Source organism: Chinchilla lanigera, unplaced genomic scaffold (assembly GCF_000276665.1).
Source record: "Chinchilla lanigera isolate Chin_1 unplaced genomic scaffold, ChiLan1.0 scaffold00154, whole genome shotgun sequence".
Taxonomy (NCBI): Eukaryota; Metazoa; Chordata; class Mammalia; order Rodentia; family Chinchillidae; genus Chinchilla; species Chinchilla lanigera.
In genome coordinates this window covers 2,346,241-2,371,107 of record NW_004955555.1, presented here as the reverse complement: position 1 = coordinate 2,371,107, position 24,867 = coordinate 2,346,241, and the positions used below count along the sequence as shown (strand labels likewise).

The 24,867-nt window shown below is 58.1% G+C and overlaps 2 protein-coding genes across 10 annotated transcripts; one reads left to right on the top strand and one right to left on the bottom strand.

Moving 5' to 3' along the window:
• Window positions 1-1,508: 1,508 nt before the first annotated feature.
• Window positions 1,509-16,103, top strand: Ercc2 (excision repair cross-complementation group 2). 3 transcript variants are annotated; one of them, XM_005412512.2, is made up of 24 exons: window positions 1,509-1,594; window positions 1,877-1,976; window positions 3,592-3,669; window positions 3,745-3,807; window positions 3,976-4,089; window positions 6,449-6,565; window positions 6,651-6,767; window positions 6,910-7,033; window positions 7,112-7,208; window positions 7,299-7,432; window positions 7,517-7,685; window positions 9,106-9,224; window positions 10,823-10,892; window positions 10,981-11,050; window positions 11,153-11,254; window positions 12,522-12,585; window positions 12,990-13,111; window positions 14,048-14,140; window positions 14,228-14,300; window positions 14,381-14,451; window positions 14,545-14,688; window positions 14,824-14,967; window positions 15,220-15,318; window positions 15,965-16,103. In XM_005412512.2, the coding sequence occupies exons 1-23, from the start codon at window positions 1,590-1,592 to the stop codon at window positions 15,310-15,312; spliced, it is 2,283 nt and encodes a 760-aa protein (XP_005412569.1). In that variant the 5' UTR covers window positions 1,509-1,589; the 3' UTR covers window positions 15,313-15,318; window positions 15,965-16,103. The 3 variants fall into 3 exon arrangements, with proteins under 3 accessions (XP_005412569.1, XP_005412568.1, XP_013364155.1); XM_005412511.2 differs by having other exon boundaries at window positions 15,220-15,339; XM_013508701.1 differs by lacking the exons at window positions 1,509-1,594; window positions 1,877-1,976; window positions 3,592-3,669; window positions 3,745-3,807; window positions 3,976-4,089 and adding an exon at window positions 6,232-6,325 and having other exon boundaries at window positions 15,220-15,339.
• On the bottom strand, window positions 15,579-24,867 carry Klc3 (kinesin light chain 3). 7 transcript variants are annotated; one of them, XM_005412517.2, is made up of 13 exons: window positions 24,849-24,867; window positions 20,512-20,777; window positions 19,674-19,904; window positions 19,372-19,441; window positions 18,592-18,811; window positions 17,818-17,905; window positions 17,645-17,746; window positions 17,061-17,234; window positions 16,420-16,510; window positions 16,301-16,341; window positions 16,110-16,216; window positions 15,895-15,958; window positions 15,579-15,807 (listed from the first exon to the last, which is right to left on the bottom strand). In XM_005412517.2, the coding sequence occupies exons 2-13, from the start codon at window positions 20,767-20,769 to the stop codon at window positions 15,736-15,738; spliced, it is 1,518 nt and encodes a 505-aa protein (XP_005412574.2). In that variant the 5' UTR covers window positions 20,770-20,777; window positions 24,849-24,867; the 3' UTR covers window positions 15,579-15,735. The 7 variants fall into 7 exon arrangements, with proteins under 7 accessions (XP_005412574.2, XP_013364158.1, XP_013364157.1 ...); XM_013508704.1 differs by having other exon boundaries at window positions 16,301-16,510; XM_013508703.1 differs by having other exon boundaries at window positions 16,110-16,341.

The following is a 24,867-nucleotide window of genomic DNA, read 5'->3' as shown; positions in this document are numbered from 1 at the left end:
GCACAGGCCTGTAATCCCAGCACTCAAGAGGCAGAGATAGAAGGAACACCTCGAGTTCAAGGTGAGCCTGGGCCACATAGTGAGTTGAAAGCCAGCCTGAACTATATAGTGAGAACCTGTTTCAAAAAACCAAAAAAGAAAACCAAGTGTCTAAACGTTAAAAAAAAAAAAAAACAGCTTTATTAAACAAAAAATCTGCATACCACACCATTTAAAAACTTAGCATGAAAGATTCAATAGACCCTAGCACATAGAGTTGTAGAGACACAACTACAATCAACCTTAGGTCATTTTTGCCATCCCAAATCAAAACACCCTGCCTACCAGCCATCATCTCCCAAACCCTCCTCCCTAAATCTAGGTAACCACTGAGCTCCTCTTTATCTTCATAGATTTTCCTATTCTGGGAATTTTTTTTTTTCTTTCAAAATAGACCTTGCTCACAACAATAATAAAGACGTTAACATATCCAAAGAAGTACAGACTAGAGTGAAACCAGAGACCAAGAAGAGAAACAGAATATAATTACTTTTTTCTTCTCTTTTCTCTCTGTCCTCTTTCCTATTAAATTTTTCACATAAGGGAAGCCATATGATGTAGAGCTCACGTGCCTGATTTACTTCACTTAACATTATTACCTCAAAGTGCATCTAAGTCTAAATCTAAACTTCTTATATTTATTTATTTGGGGGGGGCTTTTTTTTCCAAATTTTTTTTTATTTATTTATTTTTTTTGGTACTGGGAATCAAACTTAGGACCTTGCACTTGCCAGGCAGGTGCTTGTGCGGCTGAGCTATATCCCTAGACCTATTTTTTGGCTTTTTGAGACAGGGTCTCGCTATGCAGTTCAGGCTGGCCTTGAGCTCACTTTGTACCAGTCTGGGCTGGTCTTGAATTTGCAAAGATCTTCCTGCCTCAGCCTCCTGAAGGCTAGGATTACAGGTGTGCATGACCACATCCGGCCTTGTTTGTTTGTTTTTGACACAGGGTCTCGCTATGTAGTTCAGACTAGCTTTGAACTCACTGTGTAGCCCAGGCTGGCCTTGAACTCTTAATGATCCTCCAGCCTCAGCCTCATTACAGGTATGTGCCAGTACACCCAGTAGGCGCTCACTAAATGAGAGGAGATATTTATAAATTCTCCTAAATCTAGGAGACAACACTTTTTTATAAATGCATGTTTTAATGAAGCAAATCCGTCGTTAACTCGAGTGCTCCAAAGGGGTTCCCAATTTCCCTGTCATTCTCCCTTGGAGTCTATTCACTACTCAACGTAGGCAGACTGAGGAATATTTAATGCTGATGAATTGGATCGATTATCTCGGCTCTCTTCCTTGCATGTTTGTTTCTTACTCCTCGGTGATCCTCAGCACGGCCTCCAGCACCGCCTTTCCCTGGAAACCGCCCTTGCGTCTCTGTGCGCAAGCGCAATACTCCGAGTGGCTCCGCCCCGACGGAGTGACGGGCAGGATTGGCCAATGGCATCGTGCGGAAGGTGGAGCAGCTCCTCGGGAACGCCCATATCCCTGCCCCCCACTGAATATTCATAAAGGGCTAGCAGTGGGAGCTGCACGCCGCGGCCGCCGCCATGAAGTGAGGAGGGGGCCGTGGGAGACTGGGAGGGCGGCGGGGCTCTGGAAGGTGGGGGAACGGGTGGGCGAGCCTGGGGCCTCGGCGCAGCGAGGGGAGGCTGAAGGGGTGGGGCAAGAATGCTGGCCGGAGCAGAGAGGCGGCAACTGGACGGAAGCGGGGAGACGCCGCCGGGGAGACCCGAAGTGGCTCCTGGGGAGCTTGGGGACGTCGGGCTCGGCGGCGGAGGGCTTGGAGGCCGTGGAGGGGCGGAGGGGACCGGACTGACTCGCAGCCCCACGCCAGGCTCAACGTGGACGGGCTGCTGGTCTACTTCCCGTACGACTACATCTACCCGGAGCAGTTCTCCTACATGCTGGAGCTCAAGCGCACGCTGGACGCCAAGGTGGGGGCCGGGGCCGCGCTGCCCGCCGAACAGGTGGCACAGCCTGGCGGGGGTCTGAAGCGGAGACTGCGGCACGGCTGGGTTTTAAAAGTCTGAGGCCCTGGAGCTGGGTATGGGGGTGCATACCTCTAATAGCAGTTTCGGAGGCTGAGGCAGGAGGATCGCCAAGTTCAAGATCAGCCTGGGCGTTTTAGCGCCTTAGTGAGTCTGTGTTGCACAATTTAAAACAAAACAAAACAACAACAACAACAAAAACCAAAACAACCCTTTCGCTGTAGCTCTGGGTTCAATCCCCCACAGTGAGGAAAAAAAAAAAAAATAACAATAAAAAGAGGGTAAAGGGGGCCACCGATCCTGCCTCCGGAATCCAGGACTCCAAAATCTCCTGTTATCCAAAATAATGGCCAATAATAGCAGCAGCAAACCTTTATCCAAGATCCAGTCTCCCAGTGCCTAGGAATGTGTAGGCTTTATAGAGTCTCCTATAGGGCGTGGTATCCTGGAGCCACAGATTCCTAGCTGTGCACCCTTAGGCAAATCACTTAACCTTTAATGCGTAGAGTTTGTACAGTAGGGGCTCTGCCCTAGCGTGGGAGCAGACCCTGGGTTCCATCCCCAGCACCATTTTTAAAAATGGAAGAAAGAAAGAAAAGCTGGGGGATAGTGACAAGCACCTACTCTATAACTTGTGAGGGTCATGCAGCTTCATACAGGAAAATCAGCAGTTCTCAGCTGGGGGTGATTTTGATGGCCAAGGATGTGTACCAGGGGCCAGAGATATGGTTGTCACACCAGTGCAGGGGCAGGGCGCCTGGAAGCTGCTAAGTAGGTACAGGCTGTAGACTCTACTAACAACCTGCTGTGTACAGTCCCCCTCCAAAACCACATTTTCTGTCCTCAATTGTCAAGAGAGCTGAGGCTGAAAGACCCTGACATAAACGGCACTAAACACAGTTCTGTGGAAGTTCTTTTTTTAGTACTGGGGATTGGACCCTGGGCCTCACACTGAGCTACATCCCCAGCCCTTTTTTTAAATTTGGGACAGAGTCTCACTAAGCTGCTAAATTGCCCAGGGAGGGCTGGGGTGCTGGGGTTACAGATCTGTGCCACTGCACCCAGCACTGTGGAAGTTTTTGCTAAGTTAAAGGAGAAGGATTCACTGTCAGGTACTGTGTCATACATTGTACACATGATTTCTCATTCATCCTCACAGTTAGGATATGAGGAAGGACTTCTTATTAGGGCCATTTTAGAGATGAGGATAGTGTGGACCAGCAAGGTAAATATACGTGCTTAAGACCTTGAACAAGAAGGTGGCAGAAATGGGATTCAAACCCCTTGCCACTCAAATGGAGACTTTTTTTTTTATTAATCTTTTTGAGACAGGGTCTCGCTATGCAGTTCAGGCTGGCCCTGAGCTCACTTTGTAGCCCAGACTGGTCTTGAACTTGCAACGATCCTCCTGCCTCAGCCTCCTGAGTGCTGCGGGTGCAGACTTTTAACTGTCCCATTGTCCTGCTGTTCCTGGGTGATGGCAAGTGGGAGAGGGTCCCTAGAGTTTGTGACCCTGAGGTTCTGAGAGCCTATGTCTTGTCCCTCCTGCCCCAACACACAGGGTCATGGAGTCCTGGAGATGCCTTCAGGTACTGGGAAGACAGTGTCTCTGCTGGCCCTGATCATGGCCTACCAGCGGGTGAGTGACCCCCATGTCCATGGAGGGGAAAGTGGCAAGGGGCTAGATGGGGACTGAGCCACTTGTTGCTGGCAGGCATATCCACTGGAGGTGACCAAACTCATCTACTGCTCGAGGACTGTGCCCGAGATTGAGAAGGTGGGCCAGGATCCCATGCTTCATCCCCTGTCCCACCCGCTTCCCGTGTTGGTCCCTGGCGGCTGCCCTTACCAGCCTCGGGGTCGGGACCTTGGAGAAGAGGTAGGGTCTGGCTGGCAGGGCTTTGCTTCCACTGAGGCCAAGTCCCTCCCACCACCACTTGAGCAGGTGATTGAAGAGCTTCGCAAGTTGCTCAACTTCTACGAGAAGCAGGAGGGGGAGAAGCTGCCATTTTTGGGGCTGGCTCTGAGCTCCCGCAAGAACCTGTGTATTCATCCTGAGGTGAGTGCCCTTTCCCACCCCTGGGCCTAGGCTCGGGGTTGAGGAAGCTTCCACCCAACTGCAAGCCCCCAATTCCTAGACCTCTCGGATTGGTGATGGAAGGGGTGGGTCATGCGTGAATTACCTTTCTGCTGTCATTTCTGACTCATCCTTCATGGCCTGGTGAGTGACCTCCTGCAGGAGCCCTTCCTCCTCTCCCCATGCCTGGCTGAGGCCCCAGGCCTGCTTTCCTGACTCTGAAACTTATCAGCTGTGCACTTTTGAACAGCTGATTTCTGCCATCTGGGCCTCAGTTTTCCCTTCTGTAAAACAGGGACAATTAGGTCCCTGCTTCAGAAAGTTGATGAGATTGATTGAGATGAGGCAGTTGAACACCTTAGCATGAATGAAAAGCTAAATATGTTAGAAATTATCATAAAGACAGGCATAGTGCACATGTCTTTAATCCCAGCGCTTGGGAGGCTAAGGCAGGAGATTATAAACTCAAGAGCAGCCTGAATTACATAATGAGACCCTGTCTTAAAAAAACAAAATTATGATATTTGTGTACATAATAACATATGATATAGAATATTGTAGTTGCTAACTTACACTACAAAACCAGTGTGTTTACTGTGTGCTGGGTGCTGTTATCTTTTTTGTTTTCTTGAGACAGGGTCTCACTATGTGGCCCAGGCTGGCATCAAAGTCATGGTAATCTTCCTGCCTCAGCCTCTCAAGTGCTGGGATTACAGGTATGCACCACCACGCCCGGCCAAGTGCTGTTCTAAGTGGCTGACATCTCCTCACATACTTATTACATCACATTATTTGTAAGAACACGGAGAAATAATGGAGGTGATGATGATGAAAGATGTCAGGGGCTGATGAACTGGAGAAGGGACAGCGGAGGGTCTATAACCCCTGAGCTGCCCTTTGTTGTTGGAAAAGGTTTTGCTCTCTGGAAGGACAGCTCCAGGCTGTGACGGTCACTGACATGGCGCCTTGGGGGAGGGTCCAGAGCCTGTCAAGGGTGGTGGTTCTCAGACTGTGGGGTGGACCCGCTCTCTCTTAGACCTTGCCCGGCAAGGCTTCGTGTATTTTGGCAGGTCAGGAGGAAGTGTTCTCAACCTCCATTTGCATGTTTCTTCAAGTATTAATTTTATTTTTTATTTATTTATTTATTTTTCGTCTTTTTTGAGACAGGGTCTCACTATACAGTTCAGGCTGGCCTTGAGCTCACTTTGTAACCTAGGCTGGTCTCGAACTCACAACAACCCTCCTGCCTCAGCCTCGCGAGTGCTGGGATTACAGGCATGCGCCACCATGCCCAGCTATTCAAGTATTAATTTTAAAATTTATTTTTGTGGTGCTGGGTGTGGAGCCCAGGCCTCTTGTGTGCCCCACAAGTGCTATACTCTGAAGCTGCACCCCAGCCCACAGCTTCATATTTTATTTTATTTTTTTTTGGTTTTTCTCCGGTACCAGGAACTGAACTCACGACCTTGCGCTTGCCAGGCAGGCGCTTTTGCCGCTGAGCTAAATCCCCAGCCCCTAGCTTCATGTTTTAAAAGTAGAGGTTGAGCATCCAAAAAAAATCCTGAATCTAAAATGCTCCAAGAGGGGCTGGGGATTTAGCTCAGCGGCACAGCGCCTGCGTGGCAAGCACAAGGTCGTGAGTTAGATTCCCAGTACTGGAAAAAACTCAAAAAACCAAAAAATAAAATAAAATAAAATAAAATAAAATAAAATGCTCCAAGATCCGAAACTTTATTTTGTTTTTTTGAGACAGTCTTGCTGTATAGTCCAGGCTGGCCTTGAACTCACTGTGTAGCCCAGGCTGGCTTCAAACTCACAGTGATCCTCCTGCCTCAGCTTCCAAATTCTAGGATTATAGGTGTGTGCCACACGCCTGGCTTGGCCTGATACTTTCAAGGCTAACATGACACCACAAGTAGAAAACACTCCTGACCTCATGTGACAAAGTCAAAATTCAGGCGCACTGACAATACCCTATCAAAGTCAGGCTATGTGTACAAGGTGAATGTGAAACATAAGTGAATTCTGTCTAGACTTGAGTCCCAGCCCCAGGATATCTTATTGTGTGTATGCAAATACTTCAGAATCTGAAACTATCTGAAATCTAAAACACTTCCGGCCCCACCCAAGCTTTTTGGGCCCGGGACACTGAGCATGCCAGGTTTGGAGTCTGACTGTTCCCGCTCAGGCCTTGGTACAGTCCCAGGCATCTTAACTGGTAATGAAACTGGGTGAGGTTCTGTTGTCCAAAACCCCAGGCGGCTTCACGTCCCAGCCAGCTGCGAGGCATGGAGGCCCTGGCTTGGAGGAGCAGTCGGGATTGATGTCTGCGTGCCCCCAGGTGACACCGCTGCGCTTTGGGAAGGACGTGGACGGGAAATGCCACAGCCTCACAGCCTCCTACGTGCGCGCCCAGTACCAGCAGGATGCCAGCATGCCCCACTGCCGCTTCTACGAGGTGTCTGAGGGGGTGGGCTGGGCTGGCTCCAAGCGCGTGGGGCAGCCAGGCTCCCTGACCCCTGCCACCCTCTCTCCTTGCCCAGGAGTTTGACGCCCATGGGCGCCAGGTGCCCCTCCCCGCTGGCATCTATAACCTGGATGACCTGAAGGCCCTGGGGCAGCGTCAGGGTTGGTGTCCATACTTCTTGGCCCGCTACTCGGTAAGGGCTCTGCCTCTTTGTCCCTTGCCTGCGTAGGCCTGTCTGTGCGTCTTTCCTTGTGTTCCTTCTGTGGTGGTGCAGGGTGGCAGGGCCCTGGTGGGCACTGGCAGACGGACCAAGGCAACCTGCCTCCCGCCCCCAGATCCTGCACGCCAACGTGGTGGTGTACAGCTACCACTACCTCCTGGACCCCAAGATCGCCGACCTAGTGTCCAAGGAGCTGGCCCGCAAGGCCGTCGTGGTCTTTGACGAGGCCCACAACATTGGTGAGGAGGGAGCCACGTGTGCAGCCCTGGACCCTGCCCCACCACCCACGTCCTGAGCCCGGCCTCCCCCTTCCCTAGACAACGTCTGCATCGACTCCATGACCGTCAACCTCACGCGCCGCACCCTCGACCGGTGCCAGGCCAACCTGGACACCCTGCAGAAGACGGTGCTCAGGTACTGGGGAGGCACCTGAGACTCTCTGCCCGCTCCCTGCCTGGCCCTCGGGGACGCCAGCCTGTCCCAGCCCTGCCGGTGTCCCCACAGGATCAAGGAGACAGATGAGCAGCGGCTGCGGGATGAGTACCGGCGACTGGTGGAGGGGCTGCGGGAGGCCAGCGCGGCCCGGGAGACGGATGCCCACCTGGCCAACCCCGTGCTGCCCGACGAGGTGCTGCAGGGTGAGCACTGCCCCCGGCCCAGCACTGCCTGCTCCCCGCGCACCCCACCCCTGCCCACCTGCCCGCTGACGCGTCTTCCCGCAGAGGCGGTCCCTGGCTCCATCCGCACGGCCGAGCACTTCCTGGGCTTCCTGCGGCGGCTGCTGGAGTTCGTCAAGTGGCGGCTGCGCGTGCAGCACGTGGTGCAGGAGAGCCCGCCCGCCTTCCTCAGCAGCCTGGCGCAGCGCGTGTGCATCCAGCGCAAGCCCCTCAGGTGCGGTGGCCGTGTTGGGAGAGGACCTGGCCGGTGCTGCTGGGCAGGCCCGTGGGTGAGGCTGGAGCTGGCACTGCGTTCCTGCGGTGGGCTGGGCCTGGCAGGCCGCAAAGCCCGATCAGAGCATGTGCCAGAAGAGAGCTTAACAGAGGCACCATTCCTGTGGGGACAGGGCGTAGGGGACGTGAGGAACCAGTCGGAGGAGCCAGTGGGGCAGAGGCCCTGGACTTGAGAGACGGTGAGCCCCTGCCCAGATCAGGAGAAGCAGCACCAATGGCCTTTCTCTGGTGCTGGGGATGGGAGCCAGGGGCTCATGTGTGCCCGGCCAGCCCTGCACCACCAGCCCCAGCCCACACTGGGAGGGGTGAGCATCTGCCGCACAGGCGGAGAGGCTCCTGATGGAAGCCCGAGCAGAGCCCTCGGGCCTGGCAGGACCCGCACTGGAAGGCAGCGTACAGACCCCAGCGCAGGTCTCCTGCCAGCGCCGCTCCCCGTCCAGCACTGCCCTCCCCACCAGGCCCGGGGTGGCAGCCCGCAGGGTGCAAGCTGGGCACGGGCAGGGGTAGGAGGAGGGCAGTTTCTGTACCTGCACTTTGCTGCTTCGGGGTTTTTGTCTCCCCTCCCTCCTTTCCCTCCTTTGTAAATGGGTGGGGAGTCATCGTCCTCACCCCGCAGCTTCCGGGGTGGCTATGAGAAGGCAGCAAGGCAGGTAACTGCCACCCTGTCACCTGCACCTCGGGCGGCCCCAGTGTGGTGACCTGGGCTGCCGCTGAGGGCACAGGCTGAGCAGGAGCATCTGCCATCCCAGACAGAGCTGGCCTCTGGGCCCTGGGTAGAACGACCTGGCTCTGCCCATCCCCAAACCCAGTAGGAGACACGTGAGGGCAGAGAGGCCCTCAGTCACTGATGACCTTCCCCAAGCACCGGCAGTGTTCGAGGGACACAGCAGTGACCCGGACAGCCAGGGCTGTCTGTGTGCGGCTCACAGCCCAGTGGGGGAGACCGAGGGCACCTGAGCTAGCCTGGAGACAGAGGACGGGCCCTGTGTGGTGGTGTCCCTCTCTGAGCATGGAGCGTGGAAGCTCTGGGTGTGAGTGTGGCCCTGAAGCCATGCAGATTAGTGCGACCTTGGGGTTCTGGGGGTGGTTGTGGGTCTTACTTTGGTGAGAAACTGCACTTGTGACAAGTGACGATGTGACAGGGGTGTAGAATTGCTGCTCTGTACACACCACCATGTACTGGGGCTCTGGTATGCAGTTGTACAATGTGGGGACACAGAAGTTTCTGGAACAGACGCGTCTCTGGTCTCATAGAGCCCTGTTATGGAGTGGGGGGATGTGGCCATGTCTGCTGAGGGTGAGGGTCCCAATCCCACTCCCCCCACACCCTGACTGTGCCTCGCCTCCCTTCCCCTCCCCAGATTCTGTGCCGAGCGCCTCCGCTCCCTCCTGCACACCTTGGAGATCGCTGATCTCGCTGACTTCTCGCCACTCACGCTCCTTGCTAACTTCGCCACCCTCGTCAGCACCTACGCCAAGGGTAAGCGTGCACCTCCTGCCCCTGCTGGCAGCAGCACCTGGGGGCCCAGCCACATCCAGAGCATTGACAGCAGGGGCTTGGGCACACAGGGCTCTGTAGGACTAGGCTTGGGCTTTGGCCCTATTTTTTGTTCTAGAAGGAGTGACCCTCGTGCTCAGATTCATATTTCCAGAGGCTCTTTCTGGCTGCAGAGTGTAGTGTGGGGTGGGCCTGGTGTGAGACGGCAGAGAAGTGCCATGGGCTCCGGTCACACTGCACCTGAGGGCACTAGGGAGCCAAGGCAGGTTCCCAGCAAGGGAGGTTCCAGGTCAGGTTTTGCATGTTAGAAGGATTCTTCAGGCAGGGACTGGAGGCAGCAGTCAGGGTGGAGACAGGGACCTGAGCAAGGTAGGGGACCATGGCATGGGGGAAGAGAGGTTTGGAGAAGTGCGGCAGAAGAGACTGGGGCTGAGGAATAGAGGACAATGCTCGGATTTCTGGCCTGCACAAGGGGAGGCTCCAGTCAGGGCTCCATTCCCTCCTCAGCGTTAAGCTGACCGAGCTGGGTCTGATCCCTGCGGATTACAGATCTACCCAGGAAACCAGGTCAGGTCTGGCCGCCTGCAGCTGGGCTTTACCTTGGCAGGAAGATGGAGGCTCTGTCACACGGGTGTGCTCAGGCACACACACACTCACACTCACACGGGCCATCACGTCAAGCCCTTCTGCTGCCATCCTCTGCCTGCCCCTCTCCCCTCAGCCCTCGTTGGCTCATGTTTTACTCATTTCTCACTTTCGTCATCGCCAGCCATGTCCGCCTCCTCCTCCCTTCTCAGCACAGCAGATACCTCCTCCCTGACCCACAAGGCCCCTCTGCCCAGCCCCTCCCATGGGAACCATTGGTCGTGGGGACAGACGTTCTCCCGACCCTGCCAGTGCATCAGCACTGTCTTCAGTCCAGGCCCTGGACAGAGAACTTGACGTTATTACTAAGTGCAACTGAATATTCAGCAGGCCTGCCAGGCCCAGCGCTGCAGAAATATCCCCAAAACCAAAATCCTCACCTGCAGCCTCTTGGAATTTAAGTTCTAGACAAGAAAACCAGTAACAAAGACTGCAACAAATAAATGAGGACTTGGAGCAAACAGGTTGCCCTGGGACGCTCCCCAGGGGTGCTCAGGGCTGGCAGGGAGCAGGGCGGAGGTGAGGGTGCTCTGCTGGGCCCCAGGGCCGGTTGTGGAACCCCAGAGAGGAAAGGGGGGAACCTGCGGGGGACTCCATGGGGTTTCTGTGGCTGCTACACAGGGGCAGGGGAAGCTGTGGGCTTCAAGTGGGTTTGCAAGCACAGCCACGAGGCTCCTGGGGGCTGGAGGGATGGGCTCCTTGGGCCCTCTGGATGCCCTCGATGCTGGCGGAGCTGGGGAGCTGAGAGCGCCCTGGGCTCTGCCCACACACCTGTGCACAGAGGTGGGCGCTGCAGGGCAGGCCGGGGTGTGTTCCGGACGCAGTGCTGGGTTTGAGGCTGGGACGGCGGGGCTCGGTCCCAGGTATTCACTGGGACAGGGTCTGGGTGTGGCTGTGACCAGTGAGGTCCTCACCTGCCCTTGCCTGCCCTGTAGGGTTCACCATCATCATCGAGCCCTTTGACGACAGGACCCCGACCATTGCCAACCCCGTCCTGCACTTCAGGTGGGACCCTGGCCCGAGAGGGCAGGAGTGGCCCGGGGGGCATCCTGGCCACCTGGCTTGGTCCTCAGTGCTGTGTCTGTCCCTGCAGCTGCATGGACGCCTCCCTGGCCATCAAACCAGTGTTTGAGCGCTTCCAGTCCGTCATCATCACCTCTGGGGTAAGGCCCCTTCCTCTGTCTGCTGCAGTCCCCAGCCCTTTACTGTGGGGGTGCTGTTCCCTGCCCAGTGCTGCTGAGAGCCCTCCTCTGTCTCCATTATAGACACTGTCCCCGCTGGACATCTACCCCAAGATCCTGGACTTCCACCCTGTCACCATGGCAACCTTCACCATGACGCTGGCCCGGGTCTGCCTCTGCCCCATGGTGAGTGGGAGGATGGGTGAGGGGCCGCCTTCGGCTTTTTGCCCTGTGCACGTGGGAGAGCTTTCCCCATGAGAGCGTGGGGTGACTCCCCGGCCTCAGGCAGCTGTCTGTGAGGTGAGAATGTCACCTGGTCTCTGGGGCCTGGGAGAGGATTTAGAGATAAAAGTTGTAAAACACTCACATTGTCCGGGCCTGGCAAAAAAAGAGGCGCCCGCTGAGCAGTGTGTACCATCCCACCCAGGTCTGGGCAGCCCCTGCTGGTTACAGCCTCTTCTGTTTCAAAGGGGTATTTTTGGTTTTGTTTTTCGCTTTTTCTTTCTTTTTTTTTCTTTTTTTTTTTTTTTTCCCTTTGGTCTTTTTGAGACAGAGTCTCTCTATGCAGTTCAGGCTGGCTTTGAGCTCACTTTGTAGCCCAGGCTGCTCTGAAGTCACAGCAATCCTCCTGCCTCAGCCTTCCCAGTGCTGGGATTACAGGCATGTGCCACCATGCCCGGCTGTTGTTTCTTTAAGATAAGATCTCGCTGTGTAATTCAGCCCCGCCATCAACTCACTGGGTAGCCCTGGCTGGCCTGGAACAAAGATTCTCCTGCGTCAGCCTCCAGAGTGCTGGCATTAGTGATGAGATTGCAAGCTTGTGTTACCAGGCCTGGCTGTGTTTCAAAGGGTTTTGAAGAGGGCTAGGAGAGTTCTAGCACTTTGGAAGGGTCACACAGAGGGGTGAGTCAGGCCGCTACACACTTGCGGCAGGTTTTACCACTGACTTTGTGCCAGTGTTTTTTCTTTTTGCGGGTGCTGGGACTCGAACTCAGAACATTGTGCTTGCCAGGCTGGCACTGCACCACTGGGCTACATTCCCTGTCTCCTTTGTGCCAAGCTTAGAAGAAAAAGTTTTCTAAGCTCCTGCTTTTGGAGTTGCCCATCCGGACCTGTGGACTGGCAATGACTGCCCCGGCAGGATGGTGGAGAGGGCCGCCAGTGGAGATACTATGGTGGACACAGTGTTCAAAAACTGTCTGGCCTGAGACCGGCCTGGCTGGAGCCTGCAGGGGAGGAGGAAGGCCTGACTCGGGTTCAGTTCTCTCTGGTGTTGATTTGCTTGTGACCTTAGGCAGGTGATTCACCTACTCTGAGCCCAGTCACCTGTCCATGGGATGCAGGTAAAAGGTGGCTGAGGGTTCGCTAGCGACACTGACGCTTTGAGGGGCAGGAGCAGGCTAGCAGCGCTCAGCCCACTGCCTCACTCATCAGGACCTTCTGCTCACCCCAGATCATCGGCCGCGGGAATGACCAGGTGGCCATCAGCTCCAAATTTGAGACCCGGGAAGATATTGGTATGAAGCCTGGGTACCCTCTGTGAGTCCCGGGAAGGGGTTCATATCGGCAAGGTCACGCTGCCACAGACACCATGTCCCCACCGAGCAGTTTCTCCTTGCCCTTGGTGCCTGTGTACTGTGGGGGACCTGGGAATGGTGACAGGAGGACCCATGTGACCGCAGTGGATCGTGGTCTGTTCAGGGCGCTCACCTGCAAGTGACATAGCCACTTCTGCACTCAGGTCACTGACTGTGACAAGTCACGTGGCCACTGCTATCTTCAGAAGCCTGAGACAGCCCTCCATGGCTGGGGAGGAGAGGAGGGGTGTGCGGGAGCTGCCTTCCACACGGCCTCAGTGGAGTGGCTGGGAAGTGGGGGGAAGCCCCGGGCAGGAGAGGGTCCGACCTCTGGCCCCCTGCAGCGGTGATCCGGAACTACGGGAACCTCCTGCTGGAGATGTCGGCCGTGGTCCCCGACGGCATCGTGGCCTTCTTCACCAGCTACCAGTACATGGAGACCACCGTGGCCTCCTGGTACGAGCAGGTACGCAGCCCTCCTCTGCTCCTGCTGCTGCCTCCGCGTCGTCTTCTCAGTGGGGGGCACATGTCCCGTCACAGCACAGCGTCTAGGACATGTGAATGGTCTATAGCTTGGTGGCGCCCACCCCACCCCTGCCCCTGCCAGTAGCCTGCCTGGTACTTCCTCAGAGGCACACACAGGGGAGGCGACCACACGCGCACTACGTGGCCCTTTTGGGGTTCCCAGTGTCGGTGCCCCCGGCTCATGCTTGTGTGAGAGGCTGCTGTTAGGAAAGGCGTTTGGCAGCCAGAGTCACCCGGCTGGGAGCCTCCGTCTTAGGCTCCTCCGCCAGACTCCAGCTGGGCGAGGACCAGAGGACCAGCACGGCTGCCTGGTGAACTGGGCTGGTCCGGGTGTCAGGGACCTCCCAGCCCAACACTGGCTCTTTCTGCACAGTGAGAAAGAGGACCTTCAGGGTCACCTGGGCCCACGGGCCATTTGTCTTCCACTTAAGACCCTGAGAGTTTCCCCCCAGCAGTCCGACGTCCTTGCTGCCCGCCTGTGTGAGCTTCCTGGAGCTCATTTTGGGAAGGTGTGAGGCAGAGTCAGATTCACCCTTTCCCATTTGCAGACCCACTTGCTTCTGTGCCCTCTGTTGAGGGCTTTCCCCACTTCACTGCACAGGGGCTCCCGGGGTGTCCCCCGCTGCTGCAGGGCTGGGCGTAAACTCAGCAGCCTCTCCTAGGCTCTGCCTGGCACAGTCAGCCCCCCTCCTCCCGGGCCACGTGCCCACCCCCGCTGGCCTGGTGTCCGGACCACTATCCCTTCCCTCACTGTGATTCGGGTGGGCTGGCTGACGGGAGAGAAGCAGCCCTCACACGGAGTGGGTGGCAAGGGGGGCTTGGCCAGGACTGCTGTGCCCAAGCCCCACCAGCCCAGCCCCGCCCCGCCCCTCCCCAGGGCATCCTCGAAAACATCCAGAGGAACAAGCTGCTGTTCATCGAGACCCAGGATGGGGCTGAGACCAGCGTGGCCCTGGAGAAGTACCAGGAGGTGCGTCTGGGGCCGGGGGCGGGGGATGCCGAGGCTGTGCGGCGCAGACAGGAGTGACGTGGCCTGCGCTTCCGTCCCCCACCCCAGGCCTGCGAGAACGGCCGCGGGGCCATCCTGCTGTCTGTGGCCCGTGGCAAGGTGTCTGAGGGGATCGACTTTGGTGAGTGGGCCTGGCCTCTGGGGTCCTGCAGTGCAGCACCCGGGGCCACATTCGCCCCTAACCCTGGCCCTCTGCTGCAGTGCACCACTACGGGCGGGCTGTCATCATGTTTGGCGTCCCCTACGTCTACACCCAGAGCCGCATTCTGAAGGTGCGTGTTGGGCCAGACACAGCCACACCGGGATGTACGGGCGGCACAGGAGGGCAGGGCAACTTCCTGTCAGTTCTCACCCCTGACCCGCAGGCGCGCCTGGAGTACCTGCGGGACCAGTTCCAGATCCGGGAGAATGACTTCCTCACCTTCGACGCCATGCGCCACGCGGCCCAGTGCGTGGGCCGGGCCATCCGGGGCAAGACAGACTATGGCCTCATGGTGTTCGCGGACAAGGTAGGGGTTCGGGGCCCTGCACCCTGCCCTCACCTCTAAGCCATCTTCCTAAGACTGGGGAGGCTTGAAGGGCAGGGGCAGGGGCAGCCAGGCCCCCTAGCCCATGGCCTGACACCCGCTCCTTCCTGCTGCAAGCGCTTTGCCCGGGCAGACAAGCGGGGGAAGCTGCCACGCTGGATCCAGGAGCACCTCACTGACGCCAACCTCAACCTCACGGTGGACGAGGGGGTCCAGGTGGCCAAGTACTTCCTGAGGCAGATGGCGCAGCCCTTCCACCAGGTGAGCCTGATGCCACCCCCATGCCATAGCCCTGTGAGCCCCGAGTGGGGAAGGCTGGGGAGCTGGGGTGAGATGGCTGCCACCCGCTCCCTCGGCCTGTCTTCTACTACAGGGTTGCCCACTGTGGATTTTAAGGACATTTCCAAACTCCCACCTCCTGGCCCTCAAGTCTTAAGACTGTAGCTTCCGATGGGTGCTGTGGAGCTGTTGTCTGAGTCCTGCCTGCCCCCCTCCTCCCTCTGTCCTCTGCAGGAAGACCAGCTGGGCCTGTCCCTGCTCAGCCTGGAGCAGCTGGAGTCGGAGGAGACACTGCGGAGGATAGAGCAGATCGCTCAGCAGCTGTGAATGCAGGTGCGGCACAAAAGCGTCCAGGTGATTCCTGAGACTTTTTTTTTGCCTTCTTTCTTTTTTTGAGACAGGATGTCACTATGTAGTCCAAACTGACCTTGAACTCAATATGTGGCCCAGGCTGGCCTCAAACTTGAGGTGATCCTCCTGCCTCAGCCTCCTGAGGGTTGGTATTAAGGTGCTCCCACCACTCCCGGCCTTGCCTGGCTCAGAAGTCCACTGACTGGGGCTTGGAGGTCCTGGCAGAAACCCTCAGGCAGACATTTCACATTGCCACATCTACAGAATTTAATCACAGGAAGAGACGGCAGGTGGGAAACCCACTCTGTGGGCCCAGGCAGGGTGTCAGGGTGTGCATGAGATGGATGTCACCCGCCCTGCCTCTTCCTCAGAGGCCACAGTGACTTGGTCCCGTCCACCTTAGCGGGGGCTCAGGTCTTGGGTGCTGGCGCTGAGGGTCCTGGAGGCCTCACTGAGGGCCCGGCTGGGGAGCTGGGGACAAGCACGGAGGTGAGCAAGGGACAGGCAGAGATCAGCTGTCACTGGCTGCCCCACCTCCGCCTGCCCACGCCCCCTCACCTGAGTCCCGGTAGCCCTCTGCCCATCCATGTTCAGCATGTTGAGTGACATGGCCCTCTTCATCCTGCAGCACAGGGCCAGAGAAGGGACACTTGAGCCCCAGGAATGTCGGGCCCCACTCGGGGAAGGAGCCCTGCAGAGGGAGACGGGAGCCCAGAGGGTTCCTGAGACCCTGCCCGCGCCAGGGCTCCCCGAGGACCTGGAGCAGCTCTCACCCCGCCGCCCCTGCCACGCCCTCGCCGCGGAGCCGGGAGACAAGCTTCTCACTCCCCCGCCGGATGGACTCCCGCAGCTTGGAGAACGAGCTGCTCCGAGGAAGGGCCTGCGGACGGTGTGGGGGACTCTCGTTGGTTCCCCCCAGACATGGCCAGTCCCACCCCAGGAGCCCAAGCAAGCCTTTTCTCACCTGCTGTTTTGCATCACCAGCTGTGCCTGTGTTGGGGGTTCCTGGGGGACAGATAGGGACATGAGGTGGGGACACAGCCCAGAAGCCCCTTGGGAGGCAGCAGGGAGGGTGCAGCTCACCTAGCGGGGCGCGCAGGTCTTCGGGGCGGAGGATCTCCTTGTACAGCTCCTCGGCCTGCTGGTACTTGTTCTGCTTCAGGTAGGCGGAGGCCTGCGGAGGGCGGGGCGGCGGTCTGGTGCTGCTGGGGCATCTCAGGACCCCCGGCCAGTGGTCCCGCCTCCTCCAGCCCAGCCTGGCCTTCCGGTGCTCAGGAGGAAGCCAGGCTTCCTGATCCCCTGGGCAGATGCTCAGCCTGGAGCAGGTTGGAGCCCAGCTGGCCTCAGCGCCTGGGGGACCAGTGCAGGTGGCTTCCTGTCCCTGCTGTCCCTTGCTAGGGACACACCTGTGTGCCTCAGTCTCCTCCTCTGCCAACTGGCAGTGACCGCAGCTCCTACCTCAGAGGGCAAAGTGCTAAGTAAGAACGGGGCTGCCCGCTGTGAGCTAATAAAGATCTGGGACTGCACTGTCCCGGCCACCTCGCTGGCGTCCTGTGCCTGCCCTGCTGTGCCTGGTGCTCTGGTCCTCCCGCCTGGGGGCCTCCTGCTCAGGCCCTGGGACAGCTCCCAGGTGACTCGCCCTCCAGCACCAGTCTCCCACTGCTGGACACCCGGGTACCAGAGCTCATCAAGCCCATTGGCCGCTTGCAGCCTGCGGCCCTCACCAGGTTGTTTTTGGTCTTGGCCACGTTGGGGTCGTTGGGCCCCCCCACAGCCTCGTAGATGCTCAGGGCCCGCGCGAAGTACCGCTCTACATCCTCAAACTTGCCCTGGTTCTGGCAGAGCAGGGCCAGGTTGTTGAGCTGCTTGGCCACATCCGGGTGGTCGGCGCCCAGGACCTGGGGTTGGGGTCATAAGGAATCACGGCCACATGATGTCGCTGCCACAGTAGGGTCACGAGTTTGGAACTGGTGCCTCAAGGTGGAGAGTAACATGGGCTGGGGGTACGGAGATCAGGGTCACGTGGTCCAGAAACCCCAGGGATGCCAGTCAGGTGGACAGGTCGGGTGGGGGGTTGAATGGTCACACGAGGTTGGGAGGGCAGGGCCAGGCTGAGACACAGGAGGGCGGGAGAGGTCAGGCTGAGCTCAAACCAGATGGAACTCAGAAGCTCAAGGGTGCGGGTTGTGGGGCTGGGGGCTCAGGGCTCGTGACCAGAGGTGCAGCGGGAGCGGGTCGCTACAGGTGCCCAGGACAAAAGCAAGGGGCAGGACACACAGGATGGGTCTGCAGGGCAGGAGGGCCGCACCTTCTCCCGGATCTCCAGGGCACGCTGGCACAGGGGCTCTGCCTCCCGGTATCGCCCGCGCTTCCCATAGAGGACGGCCAGGTTGTTGAGGGTGGCGGCCACCTGTGGGCGAGGGCCAGTACGAGTTACAGGTGGACAGGACCAGGCGTTCTTACTCCCAGAACCCCACTTACCGCAGGATGCTCGGGGCCCAGTGTCTGCTCCCGGATCTGCAGCGCATCGTGGAGGAGGTCCGTGGCTTCCTTGTACTTGTTCTGGTCCCTGCGAGGCCATGGGCAGAGGGGGTTGGCCGGGCTGGGGCCACAGGCTGAGCAGGGCATGGGTGGCAGCCTGAGGTGCCCAGTTTTGGGCTCTGTCTCCCAAGACCTAGCCAAACCTCTGTCAGGAACCTGATTCTGGCCCCCACACTCTGGTTTGTGTTTTGTTTTGGTGTTTTGCAGTACAGGGATTGGGCCCAGGGCCTTTGCAATGAACTACATCCAAGCTTTTGTTTTGTCTTTTTGAGACAAAGTCTCACTTTGTAGTTCAGCCTGGCCTCAAACTCAGTTTGTAGCCTAGGCTGGTCTCGAACTCACAACCATCCTCCTGCCTCAGCCCCTTGAGTGCTGGGATTACAGGCGTGCACCACCATGCCTGGCTCCAGCTCTTGTTTATTTGAGACAGGGTCTCTATCTAAGTCACCCCGACTGGACTCAAACTTGTGCTGTTCCTGCCCCAGCCTGGGATCACACCTTGCCTGGCTCTGAGTCCTCTTGGCCTGAGGCTCAGCCACATCCCTAGATATCCAGCCCTCCCTCCCCCAATTTTCCTGTCACCATTCCATCCCTCACCCTGCAGCCTCCCCAAGTGCTTTGTAATGACAGAGGAGACACCAGGGTCCTATTACTGCTGCCCATATGGGTCCCTATATGGGTCCCTGTCCCTGCCCAGTCAGTTGCAGCCCTCACCGGTATACCAGGGCCAGGATATTGAGCATGGTGGCCACGTCGGGGTGGCAGTGGCCCGAGCTGCGCTCCAGGTCTTCCAAGGCCTGGCGGCACAGAGGCACAGCGACCTCATAGCGGCTCTGGGCCGCGTACTGGATCACAAGGTTGTGCAGGGTCCGAAGCCGAGCGGGGATCTCGTAGCCACCCTGTTGTGCTGCTGCCACCCCTGCTGCCTCATGACCTGGGGGAGGTGGCACTGAGTCACTAAAGGCTTCTGCACTACAGTGGCCTCACTGGGACTGTGGGTCCTGAACTGACTTTTTCTCTGTTTTCTGTTCTAGGCATTGAATCCAGGGCCTTGCACTGAGCTACACCCCCAGTACCCACCTTTTTTTGTTTGAGATGGGTCTTGATAAATTGCTAAGTTGCCCAGGCTGGGTTCAAACCTGCCACCTCCTGCCTCAGCTTCCCAGAGTGCTGGGATTACAGGTGTGGGCCACCAAGCCCAGCTCCTGCTCTGCCTTCTGAGATGGGAATCACAGGCGTGAAAGTGGCTGGTGGGATCAGTCCTGGCAGGGGGACAGAAATGCCTCCCCCCTTGCCCAGTGGGATGTGAATCAGGAGCCCACCTGGCTCACAGGGTCAAGGTCATGGGGCCCACCTGCCTTGCCGGCCTCCAGCCTCCCCTGCCTGCTGTCCTCCCTGTTGCCACCGGCCACTAGCTTGGTCCTCCTGACCTCCCATTCCAGGTCGAGATGGGGACAGCCTCGGCCTGCTGTCCTGCAGGGTCTGCACACCCACCTCTCCGCTCCTCCTCCTCGCTGGGGAATAGGGAGGCCAGGCTGTCTCGGCGAGGGGGTGACTCTGGCCGCTGCAGGATAGGAGTAGGGAGTTGGGACTCTGGGGCTTGCCTCAGAGTTGGGGTCCCAGCCAGCCCCAGGGCTTGGGGGAGTTGCTGATCTGGAGCCTCTGGTCTCCTGGAGACTTGGGGGTTTCTGTGGAGCTCTGAGGGGCCAGGTGACTTGGGCTCCTGCTGTGGCTGAGGTCTGGGAGCTCAGGGTCAGGGACAGTGGGAGGCTCTGGGGCCCACCCTGCCCCAGCACCTGGCTCTCCTCAGGCGGGTCGTATTGCCGCAGCTGCCCCAGGAACTGTAGGTGACTCTTTTCCTCCTCCAGCTGGGCCACGGCCGCCTCGCTGGCCCACAGCCGCTGCCGCGTCTCCTGCAGCTCCTCCCGCAGCCATGTGTTCTCCTGCGCCAGCCTCCGCGCCTGGGCCCGCAGCCGCTGCTTCTCGGCCTCCAGCGCCCCAACGTGCGCCGACAGGGCCAGCAGCACCTTGTGGGCAGGGAGCCGCCCGTTCCAATCCGGCCAGTCAGCCCTGGCCTAGCCTGGGCTCCCCCATCAGGCCAGAGCACCCCAGTCTATCCAGGACACCCAGATTCTGCAGGCTCTGTTCAGGTGGCTCCAGGGGTGCCTGGGCGCACCCTGGGCCCCTCAGGATTCCCTGCCTGTTCCACCCATTAAACCCCACAGTCGCCCCAGGACTCTCAGTTCTACAAGAGGGGCCCATCTGGTTTGGGGGTGCCTGGGACACACAAAAGCATCCTCTAGCTGGGGATGATGGTGCACACCCATAATCCCAGCACGTGGGGAGGCTGAGGCAGGAGGATTGCCAGTTCAAATCCTGCCTGGGCAACTCTGCGAGACCCTATCTCAAAAGACAAAATACAAAAATGTAGCTCAGCTATAGAGCACTGTTGGGTGCAGTCCTTGGTACCACACACACGGTCACCCTAGAATGCTGTCCAGGACCCCATCTCTGGCCTGGCCTGAAGCCTCATTCCAGGCCTGGTTCCCCAGACCTGCTATCCAGACTTGCTCCCTTCTTCCCAGGGTCCAGTCCCCCCTCCCAGGCCTGAGCCCCGCACCTGGCCACTCATACCTGGGCCTCACCCAGTCCGAGCTCGATGGCTTCCAGCGAGTGGCTCACCACCTGCTGCTTCTCTTCTAGCAGCTCCAAGCCGGCCACGGGGCCCTGTCCGGCCAGCGCCTCACCTAGGTGCCCCGCCAGGCTGCGGTGTTCCGCCCGCAGGGTCTCCAGCCCCTGCACCACCTGCCGCGTCTGCCGCACCAGTTCCTCCGGGTTCAGACGCTCAGGGCCCAGCCCCGCGCCCCCGGGGGCGGCCACCTGCACGGACATGGCTACTTCTGGGGGAAGGGGACACAGGATGGAGGAGTCACTGGCAGGGCCGGGCGAGCTCATCCCCAGCCACGGACCCCCAACTGTCCCCCTCCCAGCTCGGCCACTGTCACCCACCCAGGCCGCGCCCCTGCCGCCACGCCCTGTCCATCCCAGCCAGCGCCTGGCCCCACACCTGGCGCCGCAAGCGCTCATCCGGGAACGTCCCAGTCTACCTGAGTTTGTCCTGGGAGCCCACAGCTCCAAAATCCTACTACGTGGGGTTAACCAAGAGGGCAAGCAGCAGCCTCGAGGTGCCCCAGCGGCTTCGGCTCACCAGGCGGCCCTCCCCACCCCCAGGTCCCCAGACGCCCCGGCCCAGAGCTCGGGCGGGAGGGCGGGGCTTGCCGGGCGGGGCGAGTGGAGGCGGCCGCCTCCCTCCCCGTGAGCTCATTCCTAGGGTGCCTTTGTTGGGAACCAGTCCGGCCACTGGGGGCGGATGGGGCGGAGGCGAGGGCCAGCGGCTGGGCGCCGGAAGCCGGGAGAGCCTCTAGGTTGGGGGACAGGAGGAGCCCCCCCTGCTGTGGGCCTGACAGACCCTGGGGACACAGGGGCTCCACCCTCCACCACAGGCTGCTGCGCCAGCCCAAGGCCTGTTGGGACACACTTGTGGCAGGTGTGTCCCACAGATGTCACAGTTGAAGGTCTGAAGCTGGCTTTTGGGTGGAGGTCTTACAGATGGAATTTGTCAACGCTGTGTGGAGGAGCCCAGGTCCGATGTGCAGCTAAAGTGTCTCTGAGGTCCTCAATGGCACCCATGCTCCTCAGAGACACATGCACACACCCTCTTGATGACATAACAGACACACATCTCTCAGAGGTGCAACTCACATACACACACTTTATAAATACAGCACAACGCACACCTTCTCTTACACACACACTTTCTGTCATTAGAAATTCAACATAAGCCAGGCATGGTGGCGCACACCTGTAATCCCAGCACTTAGGAGGCTGAGGCAGGAGGAAGTTCGAGACCAGCCTGGGTTAAAAGCAAGCTCAAGGCCAACCTGAACAGCACAGCAAGACCCTGTCTCAAAAACACACACATATAAAAATACAGCTCTCAAACTGGGCAAGGTGGCATGTGTCTGTAATCCCAGCACTCAGGAGGCTGAGCCAAGGGGAATTTGCGGTGAGTTTGAGGCCAGTTTAGGCTGCATAGCAAGTTCAAGGCCAGTCTGAACTACATAGTTAGATCCTGTTTCAATACAAAACAAAACAAAGAAATACAGCTCTTAGCCAGATGAGGTGGTACACACCTGTAATCCCAGCACTTGGGAAGGTGAGGCAGGAGAATTGCCATGAGTTCAGCGCCAGCTTGGAGCACACAGTAAGTTCAAGGCCAACTTGAACTACATAATGGAACCCTATCTCAAAAAACACAGAAAAAAATGAACCAAAACCACAGCTCAATGTTGGGTGTGGTGGCACTTGCCTATAATATCAGCTACTTAGAAGGCTGAGGCAGGAAGATTACAAGTTTGAACCCAGCTCAGGCATATTATGGAGTCCCCCTTCTCAAAAAATAAAAGGGCTGGAGATGTAACTCCAGGGTACAGTAATTACCTAGCATGTTCCAGGCCTTGGGTTCAATCCCTAGTACTTCAAAACAACAACAGCTCGACACAAACACTTATATACATGCACATTTTCCTTCCAGAAATATAACCTTACACAACATGGCAGCTCAGGCACATACAGATATTTTCCTGTCAGAAACAATACCTGAAAGAAAGACATACCTGTATACTTTTCTCTTGGAAATACAGCCTGACACACAGATATATTCTCCTCTCAGAAATAAAAGCCAGATAGGTGTGGTGGTGCATTCTGTAATCCTAGAATTTGGGAAGCTGAGGCAGGAGGATCACTGTCATTTCCAGGACAGCCTGGGCTACATAGTGAGCTCAAGGCCAGCCTGAACTATGTAGTGCGACCCTGTCTCAAATCAACAAGAAGAAAGAAAATCCAACACACAGAAACTGTGTCTTACCACCCCCACGGCCCTTACTCCTAAAATATAACTGAATCCCAAATCCCTCCTGTCCAGATCATTTCTCTGTTCCTATCTATGGCTCTTGCTCCCCACCCACTCACAAGGTCCCCCAAGCAGCCAACTCCCAAGCAGCCTGAGCCCCTCCAAAACACCTAGGATTTCCTGTGGAGGACCCAGCTTCCTCTAACACCTGTGATTTTCACCCAGGCCTGGCCATGAGGGACACATACAACTACCCTGTGTGTACACAGATACACACGTGCAGACGGGAGGAACTCGGACTCCCTTACACTATCAGCGGGGCGGGGGGTTTGTCCTGTGTCCTCACCCACCCTCTTCTCAGGCAGCTTCACAGGAGCTGTGTCCACGCCTTGGACCCTTGGTGACCACCACTAGCTCGCTGTGCACAGGTGCGTGCGTGTGTGTGTGTGTGTGTGTGTGCACACGCACTCCCCAACTGTGATGGGTCCTGCCCCACAGCCCAAAGGGGACTGAAAATATCCGAGCCTGAAAATGCCCCTTATTCATTGTCTCCCCTTGTGATCTGGGGCTGGGTGGGAGCTGCTGTCATGGCCACTGCCTGGCATCGGTAGAAACGACTGTGGCACATATTGGTGGCCCGGGAAAAGAGCAAACTTCACCATTGGAGCACGGTTCCTAGTGAATACGCATCCCCTACACCGTCAAGCCAGAAGTCTGGGTGGAGTCGCTGGAAGGCAGGTACTGTCTGGATCTGAGGCCCTCTCTGTGGAAGTGTGTGCGCGTTATACCACACACAAGCCAGTGACACAGCCAGCAAGGGCCACCCCAGTGTTGCCAGTGTAAAACATCCCACCACGCCACACGCAGTCTGCTGCAGCTTTATGCCTGTCACCCCCGGACAGCCCCAGCCGTGCATCACTCAGTTGTCCCTCCCCTCTCCTTTTTTCTTTTTTTCTCTTTTTTCTTGAGCCACAACCTCACTATAAAGCCCAGGCTGGCCTCACACTCCAGATCCTCCTGCCTCAGCTTCCTGAGTACTTGGATTACAGGTGGGCACCACCACACCCAGTCCATCTCCCACATTAGCCCCAGACCCAGTCTCTGCTGCACACCTCCCAGGCAGCTACCCGGGTCTCACCTCTCCGCTCCGTCTCACACATAGTCTCACACACCCACACCTCGCTCAGCCAGCCATTTCTACACATGGTCCCAAGGCACAGCCCAGCTTCCGGACAGCCACAGGGAGCCCAGGCACCATCACAGTGACACATAACCAGAAAGTCAGCTGTAGGCACTTATCACTGACCCAGTGCCAGCCCACACCTCCGAATGCCCATGGTCCTGGCGGGAAGACTGCACAGTGCACACACCATGCACACCTGGCCCCCCGGGGCAGTGCTAACACTGGTCATCCACACGGCCACACGCGCACATGAGCCCCAAGCACAAAGCTGACCACAGTCACACGATCTTTGTGTGACACACGCAAAGTCCTACAAACAGTCCAACTCCCAGCACATGAACACGCGCGCGTGCACACATACACTACAGAGGCGCAGGGGTCACCCACAACACTCAGTCCCTGCTCCCCCTCACAGGTCGGTCCACCTGCACCCCCTTCCTGTCACAGCGGGGTGTCACAGCCTGACACCCTCTCCCTCTACTGCACACGCCAGGGTCTCAAACACCATCTTCCATACCCCCGGCAGGTCCCCATCAGGTCCCCCCCAAACCAGGCTACCTCACCCCAGCCGGCTGGCAGCACGCTCCCCCCCGCCCCGCCTCCCAACCTGGCAGCCGTCACCCGCCAACCCCCTAGGGCCCCGCCGCCGCTCCTGTTTACCTGCGCGCGGGGAAGGCCGCGGCCAGCAGCGCTCCAGACTCCGGGGTTCCCCAGAGTGGGGAGTGGGGCGTCCTGCGCCCCAAGACCTGTCCCCGTCGCCCGGCCGGGGTGGGGGAAGGCCCCGGCTGCCCCAAGCCCAGTCCGCGCCCCCCACGCACGCCCGCGCCCCTATCCCTGCTGCTTCCCAGAACCCCGCGCCGCTCCCGCAGCGCCCACCTGGCCGCGGATGGCTCAG

Excerpts from the sequence above, each read along its gene's own strand:
- Ercc2 (XM_005412512.2), top strand. Across the intron at positions 3,670-3,744 it reads TGATCATGGCCTACCAGCGG|GCATATCCACTGGAGGTGAC; the intron begins GTGAGTGACCCC and ends TGTTGCTGGCAG. Across the intron at positions 14,452-14,544 it reads CCCAGAGCCGCATTCTGAAG|GCGCGCCTGGAGTACCTGCG; the intron begins GTGCGTGTTGGG and ends CCTGACCCGCAG.
- Klc3 (XM_005412519.2), bottom strand. The coding sequence starts at position 20,769 with ATGTCCGTGCAGGTGGCCGCCCCCGGGGGCGCGGGGCTGGGCCCTGAG. Across the intron at positions 19,905-20,511 it reads TCGGACTGGGTGAGGCCCAG|GTGCTGCTGGCCCTGTCGGC; the intron begins GTATGAGTGGCC and ends CCTGCCCACAAG. Across the intron at positions 16,511-17,060 it reads CCAAGACCAAAAACAACCTG|GCCTCCGCCTACCTGAAGCA; the intron begins GTGAGGGCCGCA and ends CGCCCTCCGCAG.